The sequence below is a fragment of the Mustelus asterias genome, chromosome 4 (assembly GCF_964213995.1).
Source record: "Mustelus asterias chromosome 4, sMusAst1.hap1.1, whole genome shotgun sequence".
NCBI lineage: Eukaryota > Metazoa > Chordata > Chondrichthyes > Carcharhiniformes > Triakidae > Mustelus > Mustelus asterias.
In genome coordinates this window covers 57896029-57917188 of record NC_135804.1, presented here as the reverse complement: position 1 = coordinate 57917188, position 21160 = coordinate 57896029, and the positions used below count along the sequence as shown (strand labels likewise).

Here is a 21160-nt window from a genome sequence, read left to right as displayed (position 1 = left end):
CGAAAAAGAGATGGAGGGAACTGGTGAGAAAAGGAGTGAGGGATCTGGTGAGAGAGAAACGAATGGAGGAAGGATCGGAGAGAAATACAAACTCTGGGAGGAAGGAAAAGGAACAACTAGAGGAGGGAGGATCACAAGTGGAAAACACACAATCAGGATCTGAGGGAGTCAGGGAGGGAAATGAAGAGAAAAACTTAGGGAGAGTTGAATTGGTTGTCAACCGAAACCTTTGATGGTGGGGTCCTCAGAGGAGTCCTATTTGCACATTTGGTTGAAAATTGTTGGGGCACTTCAGTCTTGTCTTTTCCACAAAGGTGTTAAACTTTGCCATTATTGAGGATGGGGTTGCATGTGGAGCTGCCTCCCCCTCCTCTGTTTATAATGCCAATTTGTGTCTGGTTATGATGGGCCTTCTGATCTTTGATTTGATCCTGCTGACCCTGTGGTCTCTGCCAGCATATCAGTCCTTGCCACCTTCTATGGATCTCCATCCAGAATGTTCATTCACTTGTGAACAAGATCCTTGCCATCCATGAGCCTAATTTGTATGTTTGCATCAACATCATGGCTTTATTAGAAATCTGGCTGAGGGCTGATGACAATCTGCCTCTTGATTTCCTGCTGTTTTTTTGTACATCTTCCACCACTTGCCCTACGAAAACCATGATGGTGGTAGGGATATAGCCTTGGCTGATTCCCTGCACCTCTGGCAGTTTCTGCTTTTTTGAACATCTTACCTTGTTTCACCCCTTCTCATTTCTTCAAAATCATCACCCTTTCAAGCCGCATGGTGGCACAGTGGTTAACACTGCTGCCTCACAGCGCCAGAGACCCAGGTTCAATTCTGGCCTTGGGTGACTGGAGTTTGCATGTTCTCCCAATGTTTGTGTGGGTTTTCCCCGGGTGCTCTGGTTTCCCCGCTCAGTCAAAAGATGTGCAGGTTAGGTTGATTAGCCATGCTAAATTGCCCCTCAGTGCCCCAAGATGTGTAGGTTAGGGAGATTAGTGGGATAAATAAATGAGGTTACGGGGGTAGGGCCTGGGTAAGATGCCCGATCAGAGAGCTGCTACAGACTCGATGGGTCAAATAGAATCCTACAGTGGAGAAGGAGGCCATGATTCTATGCTAATTTTATTTATCACCAAGGTATCTTCATTGCTTTCCTCCCTCGAGCTTTATACTAACATAAGAATTAAGAGCAGAAGGAGGCCATTTGGCCCCTCAAGCCATGATCATGGCTGATCTGATTGTAGCTTCAAAGGTACTTTCCTGACTACCTCCTAAATCCTTCGATTCCCTTGTTGGTCAAGACTCTCCTATCTCTGTCTTAAAAATATTCAATGACCGTGTCTCCATTGCTTTCTAGGGAAGAGAATTCCATAGATTTATGACCTTCTGAGAGAAGAAAATTTTCCTCATCTCCATTTTAAATGGGAGAGCCCTTTTTTTAAACTGTTACCTAAGCCTACAAGGGGAAGCATCTCCTCAGCCTGTCAAGTCCCCTCCGGATGTTATATCTTTCAATAAGATAACCTTTCAGATCCAACCTTTTCAACCTTTCCTAATAAAATAACCCCCTCATCCCAGGGATCGGTTGAGTGAACCTTCTTTGAACTACTTCCAATGCAATTATGTCCTTTCTTAAACAAGGAGACCAAAAGTGTACACACTACTTCAATGCCCCATACAACTGTTGCTAAACATCCCTACCTTTCTATTCCATTCCCCTTGCAATAAAAAGCAGTATTCCATTTGCCGTGTTAATCACTTGCTATACTTGGATGCTAACTTTTTCTGATTTATGTACCAGGAGACCCAAATCCAATATAACCTTAAAGATTCTGCAATATCTCTCAATTTTGATAATGTGCTACTTTTCCATTCTCCCTGCCAAAGTAAAGAAGTTCACATTTACCCATATTATACTCCCATCTGCCAAATCTTTCTTCATTAACTTGACCAATCTATATCCTTTTCTTTGCAGGCTCCTTATTTTCTCTTGACAATTTGCTATCTTATCTATCTTTATGTCATCAGCAAATTTAGCAACTATACATTTGGTCCCTTCACCCAAGTCATTGATATAAGTTGTAAATAGCTGAGGCCATAGCACTGATCCTTATGCTATTCTTCAAGTTACATTTTGTTAACCTGAAAATGACCCATTTATCTCTACTCTCAGGTTCGTGTTACCTAACCAATCCTCTATCCATGTTAATAAGTTACCACCTACTTCCTGAGCTCTTATTAGAAGTAAATTTTCATGAGGCACCTTGTCAACTGCCTTCTTGAAATCTAAGTAAATTACATCTACAAGTTTTCTGTTATCCATGTTGCTTGTTACTTCCTGAAAAAACAGAATGACTTATCATCCTTGGTGATTTCAACCTCCTTCTCAACTCATCATGCCCCCCCCCCCCCCACCCCACCCACCCGCCCACCCGGTCCGTATACATGATCACCCCATTGATTTTGCCAACATGTGTGATCTTGCTGGTCCCATCATCTCAACCACAATGATTTTGCAACTACGGATTTCTTCATCTGCATCCTCACCTCCACATTCCCAATAAAACCATTACTCTCTCACCATGGCCATTCCCTGGTACAGCCCTTATCTCCACTTTCTTGAGTCCAAGGGATGCAGCCTTGAAAGTATATGTTGGACAACTTGTTTTAGACATCCAGTGCCAAATCTGGCTGGATGGCTTAAAACACTCGCATACTGCTCTTGTCTGCTAAAATTGCTCACTGTTTCAAGATCGTCCTGGAATGCAAGGATAATCCCTAACTCAAACAATGACGAGACAGAGTACAGGAATGAGATAGAGAATCTGGTGAACTGGTGTAGCAACAATAATCTCTCCCTCAATGTCAACAAAACGAAAGAGATTGTCATCGACTTCAGGAAGTGTGAAGGAGAACATGCCCCTGTCTATATCAATGGGGACGAATTAGAAAGAGTCGAGAGCTTCAAGGTGTCCAGATCACCAACAACCTGTCCAGGTCCCCCCATGCCGACACTATAGTTAAGAAAGGCCACCAACGCATCTGCTTTCTCAGAAGACTAAGGAAATTTGGCATGTCAGCTAAGACAATCACCAACTTCTACAGATGCACCATAGAAAGCATTCTTTCTGGTTGTATCACAGCTTGGTATGGCTCCTGCTCTGCCCAAGACCACAAGGAACTACAAAAGGTCGTGAATGTAGCCCAATCCATCACACAAAGCCACCTCCCATCCATTGACTCTATCTACACTTCCCGCTGCCTTGGCAAAGCAGCCAGCATAATTAAGGACCCCACGCACACCGGACATGCTCTCTTCCACCTTCTTACTTCGGGAAAAAGATACAAAAGTCTGAGGTCAGTACCAACCGACTCAAGAACAGCTTCTTTCTTGCTGCTGTCAGACTTTTGAATGGACTTACCTTACATTAAGTTGATCTTTCGCTACACCCTAGCTATGACTGTAACACTTTCTCGTTTCCTTCTCTATGAATAGTATGTTTTGTCTGTATAGCGCGCAAGAAACAATACTTTTCACTGTGTGTTAATACATGTGACAATAATAAATCAAATCAAATCAACTGTTGTCTTAAACCCCACTTGTCTGTCCTCTCCACCCACGCCTCCAACTAAGTGTGAAGACCTCATGAATGTCTTGTCATTAAGGTCAAGACCATCTGAGCAGCTCCCTCTATCACGTCTCTCCCTACTACTAGCCCATCTGACCAACCTTCTATAATGCTCTCCACTGCCCTAACCTTGAGCTTGCATCTTTCTGTAGTTTCATTCCTATCTCTCCTCCTGCACTCTGAGCTCATCATGCCCATGAGCTCAACCTCCAATTTTCACCAATTTTACTCGCTCTAAACTGCTGACTACCAAACTTCACCTCCTGGTCCCCCATGTTAGCTGACATTGTGGATGGTTCTCTCTTCAGGTGTTGTCTGTCCTTTAACTCTGCCATCATTGTCCCTTGCAAAAAGTAACCATTAGCACCACCATCCTTGAAATTTCTGTCCCATCTCCAACCTTTACTTCCACATCAAGGATCTTTCTTTGGCCCCTCTTATTTTTTATGTAGGGTGTACCTACATCTCAAGGACTATAGCAGTCCAAGAAGGCAGCTCGCCATCATCTTCTCAAGGACAGCTAGGGATGGACAATAAATGCTGGCCTAGCCAGTGATGCCCATATTCTGTAAATGAACAAAAAAAAGAATCTGAGGTTGAGTGTTATGATTCTTTTAATGACACAAGGATAACTGACTACCTATGTGAATTACAAACTTGGGGAACATCTATCTTTTTCATTTTGGTCATAAACCTTTCTTGGAATTTTGCATCTCCCTTGCAGAGGAGTTTGTTGCTCATGCTGGTAATGTTACCTGTCTGGTGCTGGGGAAGAATTCAGGCAGACTATTGGCCACTGGTGGAGAGGACTGCCGAGTCAACTTGTGGTCAGTCAGCAAACCTAACTGTATTATGGTAAGTCAGTGTAACTGTTTTACCCTTTCCCCAACTGTAAGGGTCTGTGTTAAATGGATTTTGAGTAGTTTTACTTCCTGGAGGATCAGGGTCTGTGAGCGCAAACTTGCTCTCAAATTCGCATGAAAGTTGCACCTTGAGCATGACAAAAACGGACTAGACTTGAAAATATGATCGTAGTTAACATGCATTGCTGTGCAAAAAAGGTGTTGTCTGTCCTTTAACTCTACTTCTGACTTGTGTTATTCATGACTTTTGGGTTCTCAATAGTTCCCAACTGCCCAGATCTCTTTAACCATTAATTCTGATGTCCCGCAAGGTTTATGTCTCAATTTTGGATGAAAATTATTTTTTTATTAATAGCTTCTTGGCTTCCAAGCAGCTCTGTTTTCAGATGCTGCAAGCAGAAAACAACCTTTTTAGCAAGGCATTGAATCATTAAATTCTGGGATGGATGTCATCCTATTTTGTGTAAGAGTATGCGTAATCACTAGATTTAGAAGTGACGATTGGGTGACTAGGTAAATTTATGAATGTGCTTCCGCAGCTCACTACATGAGATTGTTCTTTGTGAATATGGCTGTCACACAACTGTTAAAGCTGTTATCGATGTATCCTGACATATTAGCAGATATTTACCCCATCACAAAATAAGAGTGGACATGTTGGGAAGTTTAATGGAAAGTGATTATAGATGTGACCAAAGTTATCAAACTGGTGCCAGAGGTTGATGGCTCAGTTGGAACTGGCTAATCTTGAGTTTAAATGCTTGATGCAGTTGAGAGTTTAAACTGTGACCCTCTGATGTTAAAACCAATACTTTTACCCATATGTCTCAAAATGTATTCTTTTTGTGTACTTTCCATACATGCCTTTAGCCTTGCAATATCTACAGCATAACAAATTTATCAAAAAAACTCTCTGTATAGAGTCTTACAGGCCACAACACACCAGTCGAATGTATTCAGTTCAAAGATTCTGAGGAGTTGGTTGTTGCAGGCTCGCGGTCTGGATCATTAAGAATATGGGATTTGGAAGCAGCTAAGAGTAAGTACCCATTATTCTTGTGCTACTGCCTGCCCATTTAAACCTTCTGCTTTTCAATCTCTTAAATTCTGTTTACATGCTCTCTAGTCTCCAAAGGATGAATAGTACATACAGCATAGAAACAAGTCATTTGGCCCAACCAATCCATGCCGGTTTATGTTCCTCCCAAATTTTCTCATCTAAATTACCATCATAACCCCCTCTTCCTTTTTCTCCCTCATGCATATCTAGTATCCCCTTAAATGTATCTACATTATTTGTTCTAACTGTTTTCTGTGATGGTGAGTTTCATATTCTTATCACTCTTTGGGTGAAGAAGCAGCTTCTCAATTACCTGTTAGATTTCCTGGTGACTACCTTCTATTGATGACCAAGTTAAATGCTTCGCCACAAGAGGAAACTTCTTTCTGCATTCACTCAATCAAAACCTTTCATGATTTTAAAGAGCTCTATTAGGTCACCCCTTGGCTGTCTTTCAAGGCAAATGAGACCCAGTCTGTCAGTCCTTTCTTGATATGTTGGTCTTTGTAATGTAAGGTAGGAACGTAGTAACAGACATGAATTTTGTTTTCTTGAAGTTCTTCGGACACTGTCAGGACACAAAGCCAACATCTGCAGTTTAGACTTCCATCCGTTTGGGGAGTTTGTGGCTTCTGGCTCCATGGACACCAATGTAAAGGTACAGTACAGCCCAGCAGGTAAACATTTAAGATATATATTTTAGGAGCAGAAAAAGACCCAGCAAGTTTGCCTCTGATGTATCTTTGCAAGCCTTCTCAATATATCTGCCATCTCTCTCAAGGAATCTATTTAATTATCTTTTGTAATTATTTATACTGTTGTTTTTGATGGTCATCCTGGTATTTTATTTTACTAGCCTTCCTAATCTTATGGGTCATAGAGGTTTACAGCATGGAAAAAGGCCCTTCGGCCCAACTTGTCCATGCTGCCTTTTTTTTTAACCCTGAAGCTAGTCCCAATTGCTCACGTTTGGCCCATATCCCTCTATACCCTTCTTAACCATGTAACTGTCTAAATGCTTTTTAAAAGTCAAAATTGTATCCGCCTCTACTGCTACTTCTGGCAGCTTGTTCCAGACACTCACCACCCTCTGTGTGAAAACATTGCTCCTCTGGACACTTTTATATCTCCTCCCCTCTCACCTTAAACCTATGCCCTCTAGCTTTGGACTCCCCTACCTTTGGGAAAAGATATTGACTATCGAGCTGATCTATGCCCCTCATTATTTTGTAGACCTCTATAAGATCACCCCTCAGCCTTCTACACTCCAGAGAAAAGAGTCCCAGTCTATCCAGCCTTTCCTTATAACTCAAACCATCAAGTCCCGGTAGCATCTTAGTGAATCTTTTCTGCACTCTTTCTAGTTTATTAATATCCTTTTTATAATAGAGTGACCAGAATTGCACACAGTATTCCAAGTGTGGCCTTACCAATGTCTTGTACAACTTCAACAAGACATCCCAACTCCTGTATTCAATGTTCTGACCAATGAAACCAAGCATGCTGAATGCCTACTTCACCACTCTGTCTACCTGTGACTCCACTTTCAAGGAGCTATGAACGTGTACCCCTAGATCTTTTTGTTCTGTAACTCTCCCTAATGCCCTACCATTAATTGAGTAAGTCCTGTCCTGGTTCAATCTACCAAAATGCATCACCTCGCATTTATCTAAATTAAACTCCATCTGCCATTCGTCAGCCCACTGGCCCAATTGATCAAGATCCCGTTGCAATCCGAGGTAACCTTCTTCACTGTCCACTCTGCCACCAATCTTGGTGTCATCTGCAAACTTACTAACCATGCCTCCTATATTCTCATCCAAATCATTAATATAAATGACAAATAACAGTGGATCCAGCACTGATCCCTGAGACACACCACTGGTCACAGGCCTCCAGTTTGAAAAACAACCCTCTACAACCACCCTCTGGCTTCTGTCATCAAGCCAATTTTGTATCCATTTAGCTACCTCACCCTGGATCCCGTGAGATTTAACCTTATGCAACAACCTACCATGCAGTACCTTGTCAAAGGTCTTGCTAAAGTCCATGTAGACAACATCAACTGCACTGCCCTCATCTACCTTCTTGGTTACCCCATCAAAAAACTCAACCAAATTTGTGAGACATGATTTTCCACTCTCAAAGCCATGCTGACTGTCCCTAATCAGCCCTTGGTCTCTAAATGCCTGTAGATCCTGCCTCTCAAAATACCTTCCAACAACTGACCCACCACAGATGTGAGATGCACTGGCCTGTAGTTTCCAGGCTTTTCCCTGCAGCCCTTTTTAAACAAAGGCACAACATTTGCCACCTTCCAATCTTCAGGCACCTCACCTGTGACTATTGATGGTTCAAATATCTCTGCTAGGGAACCTGCAATTTCCTCCCTAATGTATCAAATTCCCAGTTTCTTTGGCTACTGCCTGTAAAAGCCCATTTCAGTGCAGCAGATAAATCCTGAAGAATTAAATAAATCACCTTTTAGCATACAAAAATATTCTAATGACTTTTGTACTTCTTGCTGTATTTAAATTTTATAAAATAAAATAGGAATATCTGTACTGACTTGGGTGCATATTGTTAATTCTGATGTATTTCCTTTTCTAGTTGTGGGACATTCGAAGAAAAGGTTGTGTAATGACGTACAAGGTAAGAAAAAGATCTTTGGCTTTATAAATAGAGAAATTATAAAATAGAGAGATTATAAAAGCAAGGAAGTTCAGTTAAACCCTTTATGAAATGCTGGTTAGATCTCAGCTGAAGTACTGCATCCACTTGTGGTCACTGCAGGCTGAAGGGTGTTAAGGCCTTGGGGAGGGTGCAGAGGAGGTGTACTGCAATGGTCCCAGGGATAAGGGACTTAATGCGGAGAGGCTGGGAGAAGCAGGGGCCATTCTCCTTAGAGCAGCGATGGTTAAGGGGGAGATTGAATAGAGGCATTCAAAATCAGGAAGGCTTTGCAATGGGGTCAATAAGGAGAAACTTTCCTTTGGCGGGAAACTCAGGAACCTGAGGGAGACGCAGATTAAAGGCGATTGGTAAAAGAACCAGAGGAGGTGGGAGATGAGGAAACAAGTTTTATAATGCAGCAAGTTGTTGTGATTTGTAATGTGCAGCCTGAAAGGGTGGTGGAAGCAGGTTCCATAAGAACATTCAATGGATAAATTGGATAAATGCTTGAAGGGGAAAATTTACAGGGAGATAGGAAAGGGGGAGGGAGTGGAATTAATTGGATCGCTCTTTCACAGCCAGCAATGCAGGCACAAAGGACTGAATGGTCCCCTCCTGTTGCTATATCATTCAATAATAAAAAATAACTGCTTTCATTAAATCAGTGGCAAGAGCAATGTTCTTCGGGTGAAATTCATTTCTGACAAATTTGAAATACAGAGGAAACCTGCGTGAGTGTATTGGTCAGAGTCATGTGATCAACACAAAAAATCCTTCAATGGAGAGTATCCACAATCCTCTGCGTGTGTGTAATGTTCTATTTGTATGTAGATGCAATCCATTCAAAGAATGAAAAGAACCAGAAAGATAGTCATTTTCTGCTGCTGCGCTTAGCAGTTGAGTTTATCATGTTAAAATATTTATTATTGCTTGTCTCAAACAACATTCAAACCTATATGGTTAGTTATATACTTGGGATGAGAAAAGGATCACATGCCCTCTCTTCAATTTAGTTTTGTGGGGCATCTCATGTCTCGGCTCTACCCCTCTCCTCCCCCATCTGAGGGAGGGAAAAATAGTGACCCAATTTGGAAAATCTCTACCAAAAATGCATCTACAACTCAAAAGGTTTTCAACCAGAAGTTTGCCTTGCTATTATAATAAGTTTCCCAAAGCTACACTGATTCCCAACTCTCTGAATTAACATGAATGATTCCTAGTTCTTTCCAGTTCTATCACCTCAAACAACCTATCTACTTTTGTTCTCCATATCTGAATAACCTCATCCCTCCAGTAAATCTAAACCTTAGGCTCAAAGTCTATTCCTATAGCTTTGTGCAATTAAGCTGAGGATTTTTCTTGTCGCCAGTTGCTGAATCTTCACTGTAGACACAATCTCCATCCTCAATGATGGGGAAGCCCAGCACATCAGTGCAAAAGACATGGCTGAAGCTTTCACAGCAATCTTCAGCCAGAAGTGCCAAGTGGATGATCCACCACTGTCTCCTCCTGAGGTTCACAGCATCACAGATGCCGCTCTTCAGTCAATTGGATTAACTCCACGTGATATCAAGAAATGGCTGAAGACACTGGATACAGGAAAGGCTATGGACCCTGACAAAATTCCAAAAATACTAACAAAGGTTTGTGCTCCAGAACTAACTGCACTGTTAGCCAAACTGTTCTTGTACACCTGCCACATTGGCATCTAGCCAGCAATGTGAAAAATTGTCCAGGTATGATATGTCCACAAAAAGCAGGCCAACTCAGCCAATTACCATCCTAACAGTCCACTCTTCATCAGCAAAATGATGCAAGGGGACATTGATAGTGCTATCAAGCAGCACTTGTTCAGCAATAACCTGCTCACTGGGGCTCAATTTGGGTTCCACCAGGGTCACTCAGCTGCTGACCTCAATATAGCCTTAGTCTAAATAAAGACAAAAAAGCTAAACTTGAGGTGAATATGACTATCCTTGACATCAAGTCTTTGACTTGATTGACTTGAGTGCAGCAACAAAGGAGCTCTAGCAAAACTGGAGTCAATGGACATGGGGGGATTCTTTGCTGTTTGGGAGGAAGATGGTTGTGGTTGTTTCCTCAGTTGAGTTTCTCAAAATGGTAGGCTAGGTCCAACCATCTTCAGCTACTTCATCAATGACCTTCCCTACAAAGTAAGGTCAGAAGTGGGGAGGTTCGCTGGGATGTTCGCTGCTGATTGCAATGTTCAGCACCATTTGCGACTCATCAGATAATGAAGCAGTCCGTGCCCATATTTAGCAAGACATGGACAACATTTGGGCTTGGGCTGATAAGTGACGAGTAACGTTTGTGCCACACAAATCTCCAACAAGAGAGAATCTAACTAGCTCTCCTTGGTATTCAATGGCATTGCCAACACTGAATCCCAACTATCAACGTCCTGGGCGATACCATTGACCAGAAACTAAACTGGATCAGTCATATAAATACTGTGGCTACAGGAGCAGGTCAGAGGCTAGGAATTCTGCAGAAAGTAACTCTCCTCCTGATTCCCCAAAGCCTGCCCACATCTACAAGGCACAAGTCAACTGTGTGATGGAGTAGTCCCCACTTGCCTGGATGAGTACAGCTCCAAAAACACCCTAGAAGCTCTACACCATCCTGGGCAAAGCAACCCACTTAATTAGCACTCTATCCACCACTTCCAGCTTCCTCTCTCTTCATCACTAATGCATAGTGGTAACTGGACGTACAATTTACAAGATGCGCTGCCATGACTCAACAAGGCTCCTTCTACAGCAGCTTTTAAACCTGTAACATCGACCACCTACAAGAACAAGGGTAGCAGATGCATGGGAAAGCCAACACCTGAAAGTCTCCTCCTCCGCATCTGCCGCCTCATCCTCCTCCTCAAACCCACACCACCCCACACACACACACCATCCTTACTTGTAACTATATCACTGTTCCTTCATTGTCATTGGGTCAAAATCCTGCAACACTCTCTCTAACAACAGCACCATGGGTTTACCTACACCACCTGAACTGCGGTTATTCAAGAAGGCAGCTTTCTCCAGGGCAATTGGGGACGGGCAATAAAGGTCCTGGCTTAGCCAGCAATGCCCATGTGTTGTGACAGAATATTTTAAAAATCATTTGTTGAGTTGAGATAATTTGGTGAGTTAAGACCACATTCAGATCAACCATGATTTTATTGAATGGTGAAGCTGGCCTAATGGATCAGTTGGCCTACTACTGCTCCTATTTCTTATGATCCTATCACCAAAGCCTTACATAATCTGATTTTATGCTTTGGTTTTTATATTGAACATTCCAGCTGAGTTTGTTTTGGTTGTAGTGACACTGGGCATGAACTTTTATGATCAATGACCAGTCCCAAGTTGCTTTCCCTTTCTGACACCTTTTAATCTCTGTGATAATCTATATCCAAAATCTGTCCACCCATGTGCATAACTGCATGCTTATTTACATGATGCAATTTTGATGGTAATAAAAATATAATATTGAACTGCTCAATTGAGTCAGACTACAGGATAGCATTGTTTACATTCTATTTAACACTTTCTTCACTTGCTTTGCAGGGTCACACAAATGCAGTGCGTTGTTTAAGATTTAGTCCTGATGGACGGTGGATTGCTGCGGCTGGAGATGATAGCACAGTGAAGGTATTTATATAGAGAGCTTTACACAGAGGTAGAGGGCAATATCTGTTGGTGTGATTGCAGCATCAGCAAGGAATTGGGTTATTGCATTTAGCTGTATAATTTATATATTGATTGGGGACTTTTCTGTTAAATAACCACCCTGTTGTTCAGTAAAGCAGATTTTCTTAAATCTAAAATTGGTGCAACTTGAATTTCTTCTTGTCAGCTGCTTTCTACGGTAAATTATAAACAAAAAGAGGTTTTGTTGACTGACAGCCATATTGCAGGAATGTGGAAAATCTTGGCAGTGAATCTTTTTTCGTTTCACAATCCTTCAATTGAAGGAAAAAGTTAAAGATGGTAATTGTAATTATTTTATTCTGATGTCAGAGATGGCTCAGTGTTCTGATACTGGATACCGATCCAGTGGCAGTGGTTAGCACTGTTGCCTCTCGGCGCCAGGGACCAGGGTTCGATTCCCAGTTTGGCTCATTGTCTGTATGGAATTCTCATGTTCTCCCCGTGTTTGTGTGGGTTTCCTCCGGGTGCTCCGATTTCCTCCCACAGTCTGAAAGACATGCTGGTTAGGTGTATTGGCCATGCTAAATTCTCCTTCAGTGTGTCCGAACAGATGCCAGAGTGTGGTGGCTAGGGAATTTGCACAGTAACTTCACTTCAGTGTTAATGTAAGCCTACATGTGACACTAATAATAAACTTAAACTGATAAAATGTTGCACAGTTTTAGAAAATATATTTTTGCAAAGATCTGCTGGATTAGTCCCATTCCTGACTAAAACTTGCATGTTAGAAGGGCTCAGTTGATTGCACTGCCCATTGTGCCAAAATCTAGGAACTCTCTAACCGAGCAGTATTGAGAGAGCACCTTGACAACACGAACTGCAGCAGTTCAAGGAGGAGGATCACTACCATCTTCACAGTGACAACTAGGGGGGACAATAATCACATCCTTGTCAGTGATGTCAATGTCTTGATTGTTTTTTGTTAAATCCATTTTTGTATTAAAGAATATTTCTTCAGGGTTGTGGAACTCTAAATTAGCAAATACACCCCGCAAAAAAAATTGAATTCCATTCAAAATATTCTGATGACTTCAGAACTTCAGATATTGTAAGTCACTGTTATAACCTATTGGCTGATTATTGATCTGCATTCTGAATCTGAGGTAAAAGTTGCATTATTTTCAAGAATGCCAAACCATTTTAAATATTTTTCAATAAGCAATAATAAGGATAATTAAAAGAAAACACTCCTTTGAACTTTCCCCTTCCCTTTTAAGGTGTATTCTCTGACAGCATATAGGAAGACTATTATCTGCATTAATCCAATGTACGTGTCTTGAAAGTGCTGTTGCTGAGACTCCGCACCAAGGCGGAAAAATCACCAATTTGCCAGTGCTGAAATCCTTGTTTAACAGATACAAAAATTGCCAAATAATAAAGTCATGCTTTAGAAAATAAATATACACAAATGAAGATGTCTGGTTTTACAGTGAGTGAATCTATTGATATTAAAGCTATCAATGGGTCTATAGGCTTAATTTCCCAAATAGGTTTGCTTCCTACCATTGAGAAACAATAGTACTGAAATATAGCCGTCCTGTACCTAAATCTATGAAGTTGGAAGAAGTTGCTATCTTTATTTATTTTCTCTTTTTATACTCAGCTGTGGGATTTGTCAGCGGCAAAAATTCTAACAGAATTCACGGACCATACAGGGCCTGTAAACATTGTGGAGTTCCACCCCAACGAGTATCTGCTGGCTTCAGGCAGCTCAGACAGGTCAGAATAACTGCTGCTTTGTGATCAACTAGTGCCTACAATTTGGATCAACGGAAATTGAATCTAATTTTCATCCTTTCAGTTTGAGTTTTTAATCATGCTTCTTCATGGTGAGGGTGTTCAATTTATTTTGGAAGTAGCCAAAAATCAAAATATACTTCAGCTCCAACGTTTACGAACAAAGAATAAAAGGAAAGTACAGCACAGGAGCAGGCCCTTTGGCCCTCCAAGCCCGTGCCGATCATGATGCTCTTAACTAAACTTAAAAAAAACCTTACTCTTACTTGGACCATATCCCTCTATTCCAGGACCATATCCCTCTATTCCCTATTCATGTACCCAAACAGATGCCTCTTAAATGTTGCTAATGTGCCTGCTTCCACCACCTTCTTTCGCAGTGCATTCCAGGCACCCATCACGCTGCGTGAAAAACTTCCCCTGCACATCTCCCTTAAACTTCCCCCTCTCGCCTTGAACCTGTGCCCCCTTGTAATTCACACTTCCACCCTGGGAAAAAGCATCTGCCTATCCACTCTGTTTATGTCTCTCATAATTTTGTAGACCTCTATCAGGGATTCCCCAGGCGCTGCCTTTCCAGTGAAAACAAGCTTTGCTTCTTCAACCTCTTCTCATAGCCAATGGCCTCGAGATCAGGCAACATCTTGGTGAGCATTCTTTGCACTTGCTCCAAAGCTTCCACATCCTTCTGGTAACGTGGTGACCTGAACTGCATGCAATACTCCAAATGTGGCCTAACCAAGGTTTTATATAGCTGCAACATGATTTGCCAACTCTTGTAGTCAATGCCCCGGCTGATGAAGGCAGGCATGCCATATGTCTTCTTAATTACCTTAGCCACCTGTGTTGCCGCTTTTAGGGAACTGTGGACCTGCACGCCCAGATCCCCCTCATGTTAATGTTCCTAATGGTGCTGCCATTTACAGTATAATTCACACCTAAATTTGATCCTCCAAAATCCATCACCTCACATTTATCCGGATAAAACTCCAGCTGCCATTTCTGTGCCCAAGTCTCCTATCTGTCCACATCCTACTGTATCCTCTGACAATCTCCAACACTATCAGCGACTCCACCATCTTTAAGCTTACCAATCAGACCGATCTCCATTCTGAAAAACACCCTTCCACCGCTACTCTGTCTTCTATGATCAAGCCAGTTCTGCATTCATCTAGCCAGCCCATCCCGAATCCCGTGTGATTTTCGTTTTTGTACCCGTCTGCCATGTGGGACCTTGTCAAACGCCTTACTGAAGTCCATATAAACTACATTCACAGCCCTTCACTCATAACTTATCTTTGTTACCTCTTCAAAAAATTCAATGGGTAGCACTGCTGCCTCACAGCGCCAGGGACCTGGGTTTGATTCCTGGCTTGGGTCACTGTCTCCCTGTGTCTGCACCAGTTTCCTCCCACAGTCCAAAAGATGTGCTGGTTAGGTGCATTGGCCATGCTAAATTCTTTCTCAGTGTATCCGAACAGGCACCGGAGTGTGGCGACTAGGGGATTTTCACAGTAATTTCATTGGTGTTAATGAAAGCCTATTTGCGACATAAATAAATAAACTTTAAAACAATCAAGCTGGTGAGACATGATCTTCCCTGTACAAAACCATGCTGCCTGTCACTAACTAGTCAATTTTCTTTCAAATGTACACATATCCTGTCCCTCAGTATCTTCTCCAAAAACTCCCTCACCACAGATGTCAGGCTCACTGGCCTATAATTTCCTGGATTGTCGCTTCCTTTCATAAACAAGGGAACAATATTGGCTATTCACCAGTCCTCCGGAACCTTGTCTGTGGTCAAAGTGGATATGAAGATATCTGTTAAGGCCCCAGCTATTTCATCCCTTGCCTCCTGAAGTAACCTTGGATAGATCCCATCTGGCCCCAGGGATTGTCTATCTTTAGGATACCCAACATTTCCTCCTTCGATATATTGACATTCTTTCGAGCATTCACACACCCATCCCTGACCTCAACATCATCATGTCCTTCTCCTCAGTGAATACTGATACAAAGTACTCATTAAAGCTCTCACCCACTTCTTGTGGCTCCAAGCATAACTTCCCTCCATTGCCCTTAAGTGGGCCTACTCTTTCTCTTGCTACCCTCTTGCTCCCAATATATGCATTAAAAAGCATTGGGATTCTCCTTATCCCTGTTTCCTAAAGACATTTCATGGACCCTTTTAGCCCTCCTAATTCCACGTTTTAAGTTCTTTCCTACTTTTTCTATAGTCCTCAAGGGTTTCATCAGTTTTTAGCTGCCTAGACCTATCGCATGCTTCTTTTTCCCTTTTGACTAAGCTTACAATCTTCCTTGTGGTGAGTTTAAAACATATATAATACATCTTGTGTGAACTTGATATACTTTAAAAGTAGAAGATGTGAAAGGTTGAAAGTTGTAATTAGTGAGTGAATGAATTCAAGCTCTAGAGAACTTTCTCCACTTCTATTTCTCTGCCATTCATTGATTTTGTTTATTTTTCCTTGGATGCCCTCAATGTATGCTGTCAGCCATACTCCAGTTGGTAGAATTCTGAAGGTTGTTGGTTCAATTCCCAAATACAGTGGAGTGCTGATGCAATATCACAAGTGCCATGTTTAAGATAAGACATTAAATTGAGGTCCCACCGACCTTGTCAGGTGGACAAAAAGACCCATTTTGAAGAAGGGCAGGACTTTGATGCCTAGGCCAGTGGTGCTATATAAATGCAAGCAGCTGGTTTGAGACATCCTGAAGTTGACACTCCATATATTTTTTTTTCTTTTACATCGCCTTAAAATTGACTTCAATAAACCCTTAACATCAGTTCAGAAAAGAGATATTTTACTCTTCACTTGTAAATAGCCAATAGACTGGCCCAGATTGATCTGTGTACTATCTGTGTTACATTCACCTTAAAGCAGATAAAGGCTAGATTCAAATATCACATTAATAACAGAAATGGACTTGGGTGGAAAGTTTACTGTTATCAGTGCTATTGACTGCATTTTGGATGAAGTCACAGCAGGGCCCTGAGTTAGTGTATTAGGTAGTAAACATGAACTATTGATTCACTCACCAGACAATACAATTTCTTAATTGTTGATTGTTTCACAAATTATAAATGTGTTTGGGGAGTGATGTAGGAAAACAAGATGAACCATTGAAGCCCAAGGGCCCCAGTGACCTCTCGACTGCCTTCTATAAAATTGTAAAATCTTGTATGTATTTTAACTCGAAGATTCTTCATGTAAAAATTTTCTTGACTTATCTTGTCTAAAGGGAACTTGCATATGGATACGTAATAGACAGTTCATACTTTGCATTGATATTCCACACACAAGAACTTAAGTCCTTTTTTCTCCCTACTTTCAGAACAATAAAGTTTTGGGATCTAGAAAAGTTTAAGATGGTGAGCTGCACGGAAGTAGAGAGCACTCCTGTCAGGTATGAGGGGCTATATTGAGAGGGTTGGTATGTTTATAAACAGCATTTCAGCTAAAGGTTTCTCGGAAATGAATGTGTGTATGGTGCAGGAGTTGGGTAGTGGGTGCAAACACTGCTCACCCCTTTGGTGATTTTGAGCTTTGAAAATGTATGTTTGGTACATTGATAATATGCTTATACTACAAATATACCAAGAGATTTTTAACCTGAAATAAAAGTGGAAAATGCTGGAAATACTTAGCAGGTCAGGCAGCATCTATGGAGAGAAAAATAAAATTTAATGTTTCAGGCCAATAACCTTGTATCAGAAGGTCATCAAACAGAAAAACTAATGGTTTCTGTCTCCATAGATGTTGCCTAACCTGAATATCCCCAACATTTTCTGCTTTTATTTCAGGTTTCCTGCATCTGCAGAACCGTATGCATTTGTCTAATAGTCACGTTCTTGAGACCGATCTTTTAGGCTTAAAGTCATGAGTTTGATTTATATATGTGCTTGATTGGGGCCCAAATTGAATCTTTTTTTAAAAAAAAAGTTGCAATGGAATAAAATAAAAAGTAATAAGTGAAGAGTTCATATTAGTGATCTAACATTGATTTAGTTTGAGATTATAGACAAGGTACATTTCACCCATATTAATGATCTAGCATATATGTTTTATACATTATTAATTGATACTCAATTTCATTAATATTTATACATTTAAAGTTTATTTGTTAGTCACAAGTAGGCTTACGTTCATACTGCAGTGGAGTTACTGTGAAAATCCCCTAGTCGCCACACTATGGCGCCTGTTCGGGTACACTGAGGGAGAACTTAGCACGGCCAATTCACCTAACCTACATATCTTTGGACTGTGGGCGGAAACTGGAGCACCCGGAGGAAACCACGCAGACACGGAGAGGACGTGCAAACTCCGCACAGACAGTGACCCAAGCCAAGAATCGAACCCAGGTCCGTGGCTCTGTGAGACAGTGGTGCTAACCACTGTGCCACCATGCCGCCCCATTTACGATGAAATTAAATCATTAACATCTCCAGAATTATGCTTTAGTTTTGAAATTTCTGGGCTTCGATCCCTGAAAACGAATGTTGATTTTTACATGAGGTATATGGAAAAATTCCAACTTTTAGGCTGAAAATCATGGGAGTGACTTCTATGAGATTGATTTTTACAGGAGTATGTATGGTATTTTGTTTTTTGTAGCAGTTCTGGCTTGCTATTTTCTTCCAGTATAGGGTGACCTGTCACTGTCCGTTCTCAGCCTTGGACCAATGAGGCTAATTTTGGTGTCTAGTGCAAGTGGTGGGATGTTCTGTTGACTCTAAGTATGCTTTGATAGAGGGTGCCCTCTTCTGTTGAGTGTAAATTTTAAACACAATTTCCTTCCTGATTAGTTCAGTGAGTCACGTATTTCAATGAAAAACCATGAGATTGATGCAGCTTTGGAATGCTTAGGAGGAGTAAAATGAGTTTCAGTTGAGGAAATTATTCTGTAGCTAATGCCTTTCTCTTTCTTGTATTTAAGGTGCATCTTATTCAACCCAGATGGCTGTTGTCTATACAGTGGTTCTCAGGATTCGTTGCATGTCTACGGCTGGGAACCTCCCCGCTGTTTTGATGTACTGCCAGTTAACTGGGGTAGAGCAGCAGACCTTGCCATCTGTTCCAATCAATTGGTATGTATTGCACATACATATGTATAGAGCTGCAGAAACTGCCCAGGTAAACCCTGATCCTTAAATGGTGCAGCATATATTGATACTTATAAGAATTAGGATGGCAAGCAAAATTTGCACAGCTGAGAAAATAGAAAAAAATGTAATAGATGAATGTTGGAAGCATGAATTTTGAGATTTATAAGCATATCTGTACATTACAAGTGCACATATCTTAGAAGGTTGAGGGACCGGAGGAGATTACAGTGATAGGAATGGGCCAAGCCATGGAGAAATCAGGATGAGAATTTAAAAATCAAACCATTGTTTAACCAGGATAGGTCAGTGAGCATAGGGATGATGCATGAACATCATTTGGTGAGAATTAGGACATGGGTAACAGCATTTTGGATAACATCAGGAGGGTAATATGTGGGAGGCTGGCCAGGAGTGAGAGAGCGTAATCAATTCTGGTGGTAACAACGGCTTGGATAAGGGCTTCAGCAGTGGATGAGCTGAAGCAAAGGCAGAGATGATGTTGCAGAGGTTGAAAGCTTATTTTGGGCTCAAATATCACACACTGGTTGGTGAATAGTTTGGCTCAGCCTCGGACAGTTGTCAAGGAGAGCGTTGATGAGGATAGAGAAATGAAACTGGTGGGTATCTTTACATTCCTGGAATAGAGAGCAGTTTTTACAAGATGAGAGTAGGACCCTATGGTGCTTTATGTGGTCCAGCCAGATGTGGTGAATGGCTAAACTATATCTACCATATCTATTCATGTCTGCTTCCTTTGAACTTAAGGACCAGAGATGAGGACTGTACTGGGTGAGGGAAAGTAATTAATTTTGTTGAGAAATATTTTAATGTAATTTTTTAAAGCGTTTTCCCATTTAAAAAAAACCAATACAACACATTTTAAAAATGGAACGGTACAGCACAATCATTTCTCCATATAAAGAAAAGGAAAAAAGTAACACAGTTGGTTCAGTTCACCCAGCGCTTCCATGTATACAAAAAATGAAGAAAATAAGTGACAGGATGGGGAAAAATAAAAGCAAGCTATAAAAAACATGTCCAAAAGGTGCACATCCTCGTGTACAGTATATTAGAGGCAGTGCTACATAACTTAAGGAAACCCTGTAGTAGTAAATCAGACAATACAGAACCTGCATGTTTGAGATAGGGGCACAAAACATTTTGGAATGTATCTGACTTAGAAGCATATGGGTTAGAGATTCCATTGGGATACACACAATTTTTGCCACTTCTGAACAGGAGACTTCTCATTAATACAAGAGCAAAGAATATTCTTCCACACTGCACATGTTAGGGTATTGTACATCCTTTTTAGCCCCAGAATAGGAAGAAGGGTCAAACTCTAAGACTGCTATACCCCCACAGTGCCAATTTGCACTTTTGGCACAGTGGGGGTATAGCGGGGTCCATCTTGTATCTTAAACTTGATGTACTATGCAGATAGTGTAGGATTTTAAGTTGGGTCTCCTTCATTCTATTATGAACTGAGATTCTATTGGTGATTCCCAGACAATACCCCGGGTTTCCTTGTCAGTATTCACTGTGATATTTTTTTCCCAGGTGTGCAGGATCTCTTGTACAGTCCACCACTAAACAAGCTGAAGTCGGTAAAAATACCTCTTGAGGCTGGTATGAGTCAAAATAGAGTAGGCTTTATTCTCACAAGCTTGTGGGAGAACTTGACCCCTTGAAAGCGGAAGTCAAAGTTCTCCCTGAACACAAGAAGCGTGGACCTTTATACATCAGGGTTCCCAATACAAGTCATGAAGCAAAGTCCAGTTAACAGTCCTTGATCATAAATTATAGTTCCTTTAACAGCTTCTGATACACTCTGGTTTATGGTTAGAGACTATCTGGTATCCTTGGGTCATAAAGCACAATTCTCCTGGTAGTTGTAATCAAGATGCAACCTCTGGTCCCCCTGCTCTTCCCGCGGCCTTTCCTTTGAAGTGACTGTGTGCGATTGCAGCTGTCCCAGTGGGAGTCCTCCTTCAAACGGCCATTCTCGCACTCTACCATTTGGTAGCTGCTTCCTTTGTTTAAATCATACACAAGCCTATGGGAAAGCAAGACTTACAACCCAACATCTACATTTAACTGTCCGTTTTATCAGAATGATATAAACCAGCGAGGGAACCATGAACAAATGGCTTACACTACTAAAAGTTAAAGATGAAACCAAGAACAAATGGCTTATACTACTACCTGGAGCAATATAAACAAAGGGGAGACTAGCCATAAGGAAGGGTTATTTTTGTGATACATTCCAGGTACAAAGTTCAACCTTTTAGGTACAAAATACATTGAGTACAAAAAGACATTAACC

At 41.3% G+C, this 21160-nt stretch overlaps 1 protein-coding gene across 1 annotated transcript in view; it reads left to right on the top strand.

Moving 5' to 3' along the window:
• The window catches only part of katnb1 (katanin p80 (WD repeat containing) subunit B 1), a 58178-nt gene that overhangs the window by 2530 nt on the left and 34488 nt on the right, over positions 1-21160 (top strand). The window contains exons 2-9 of the mRNA XM_078211099.1: positions 4364-4494; positions 5424-5541; positions 6120-6220; positions 8173-8214; positions 11820-11903; positions 13567-13682; positions 17064-17135; positions 18666-18816. Of these exons, the coding sequence (XP_078067225.1) occupies positions 4364-4494; positions 5424-5541; positions 6120-6220; positions 8173-8214; positions 11820-11903; positions 13567-13682; positions 17064-17135; positions 18666-18816 (815 nt within the window). The remainder of the gene's footprint in view (positions 1-4363; positions 4495-5423; positions 5542-6119; positions 6221-8172; positions 8215-11819; positions 11904-13566; positions 13683-17063; positions 17136-18665; positions 18817-21160) is intronic.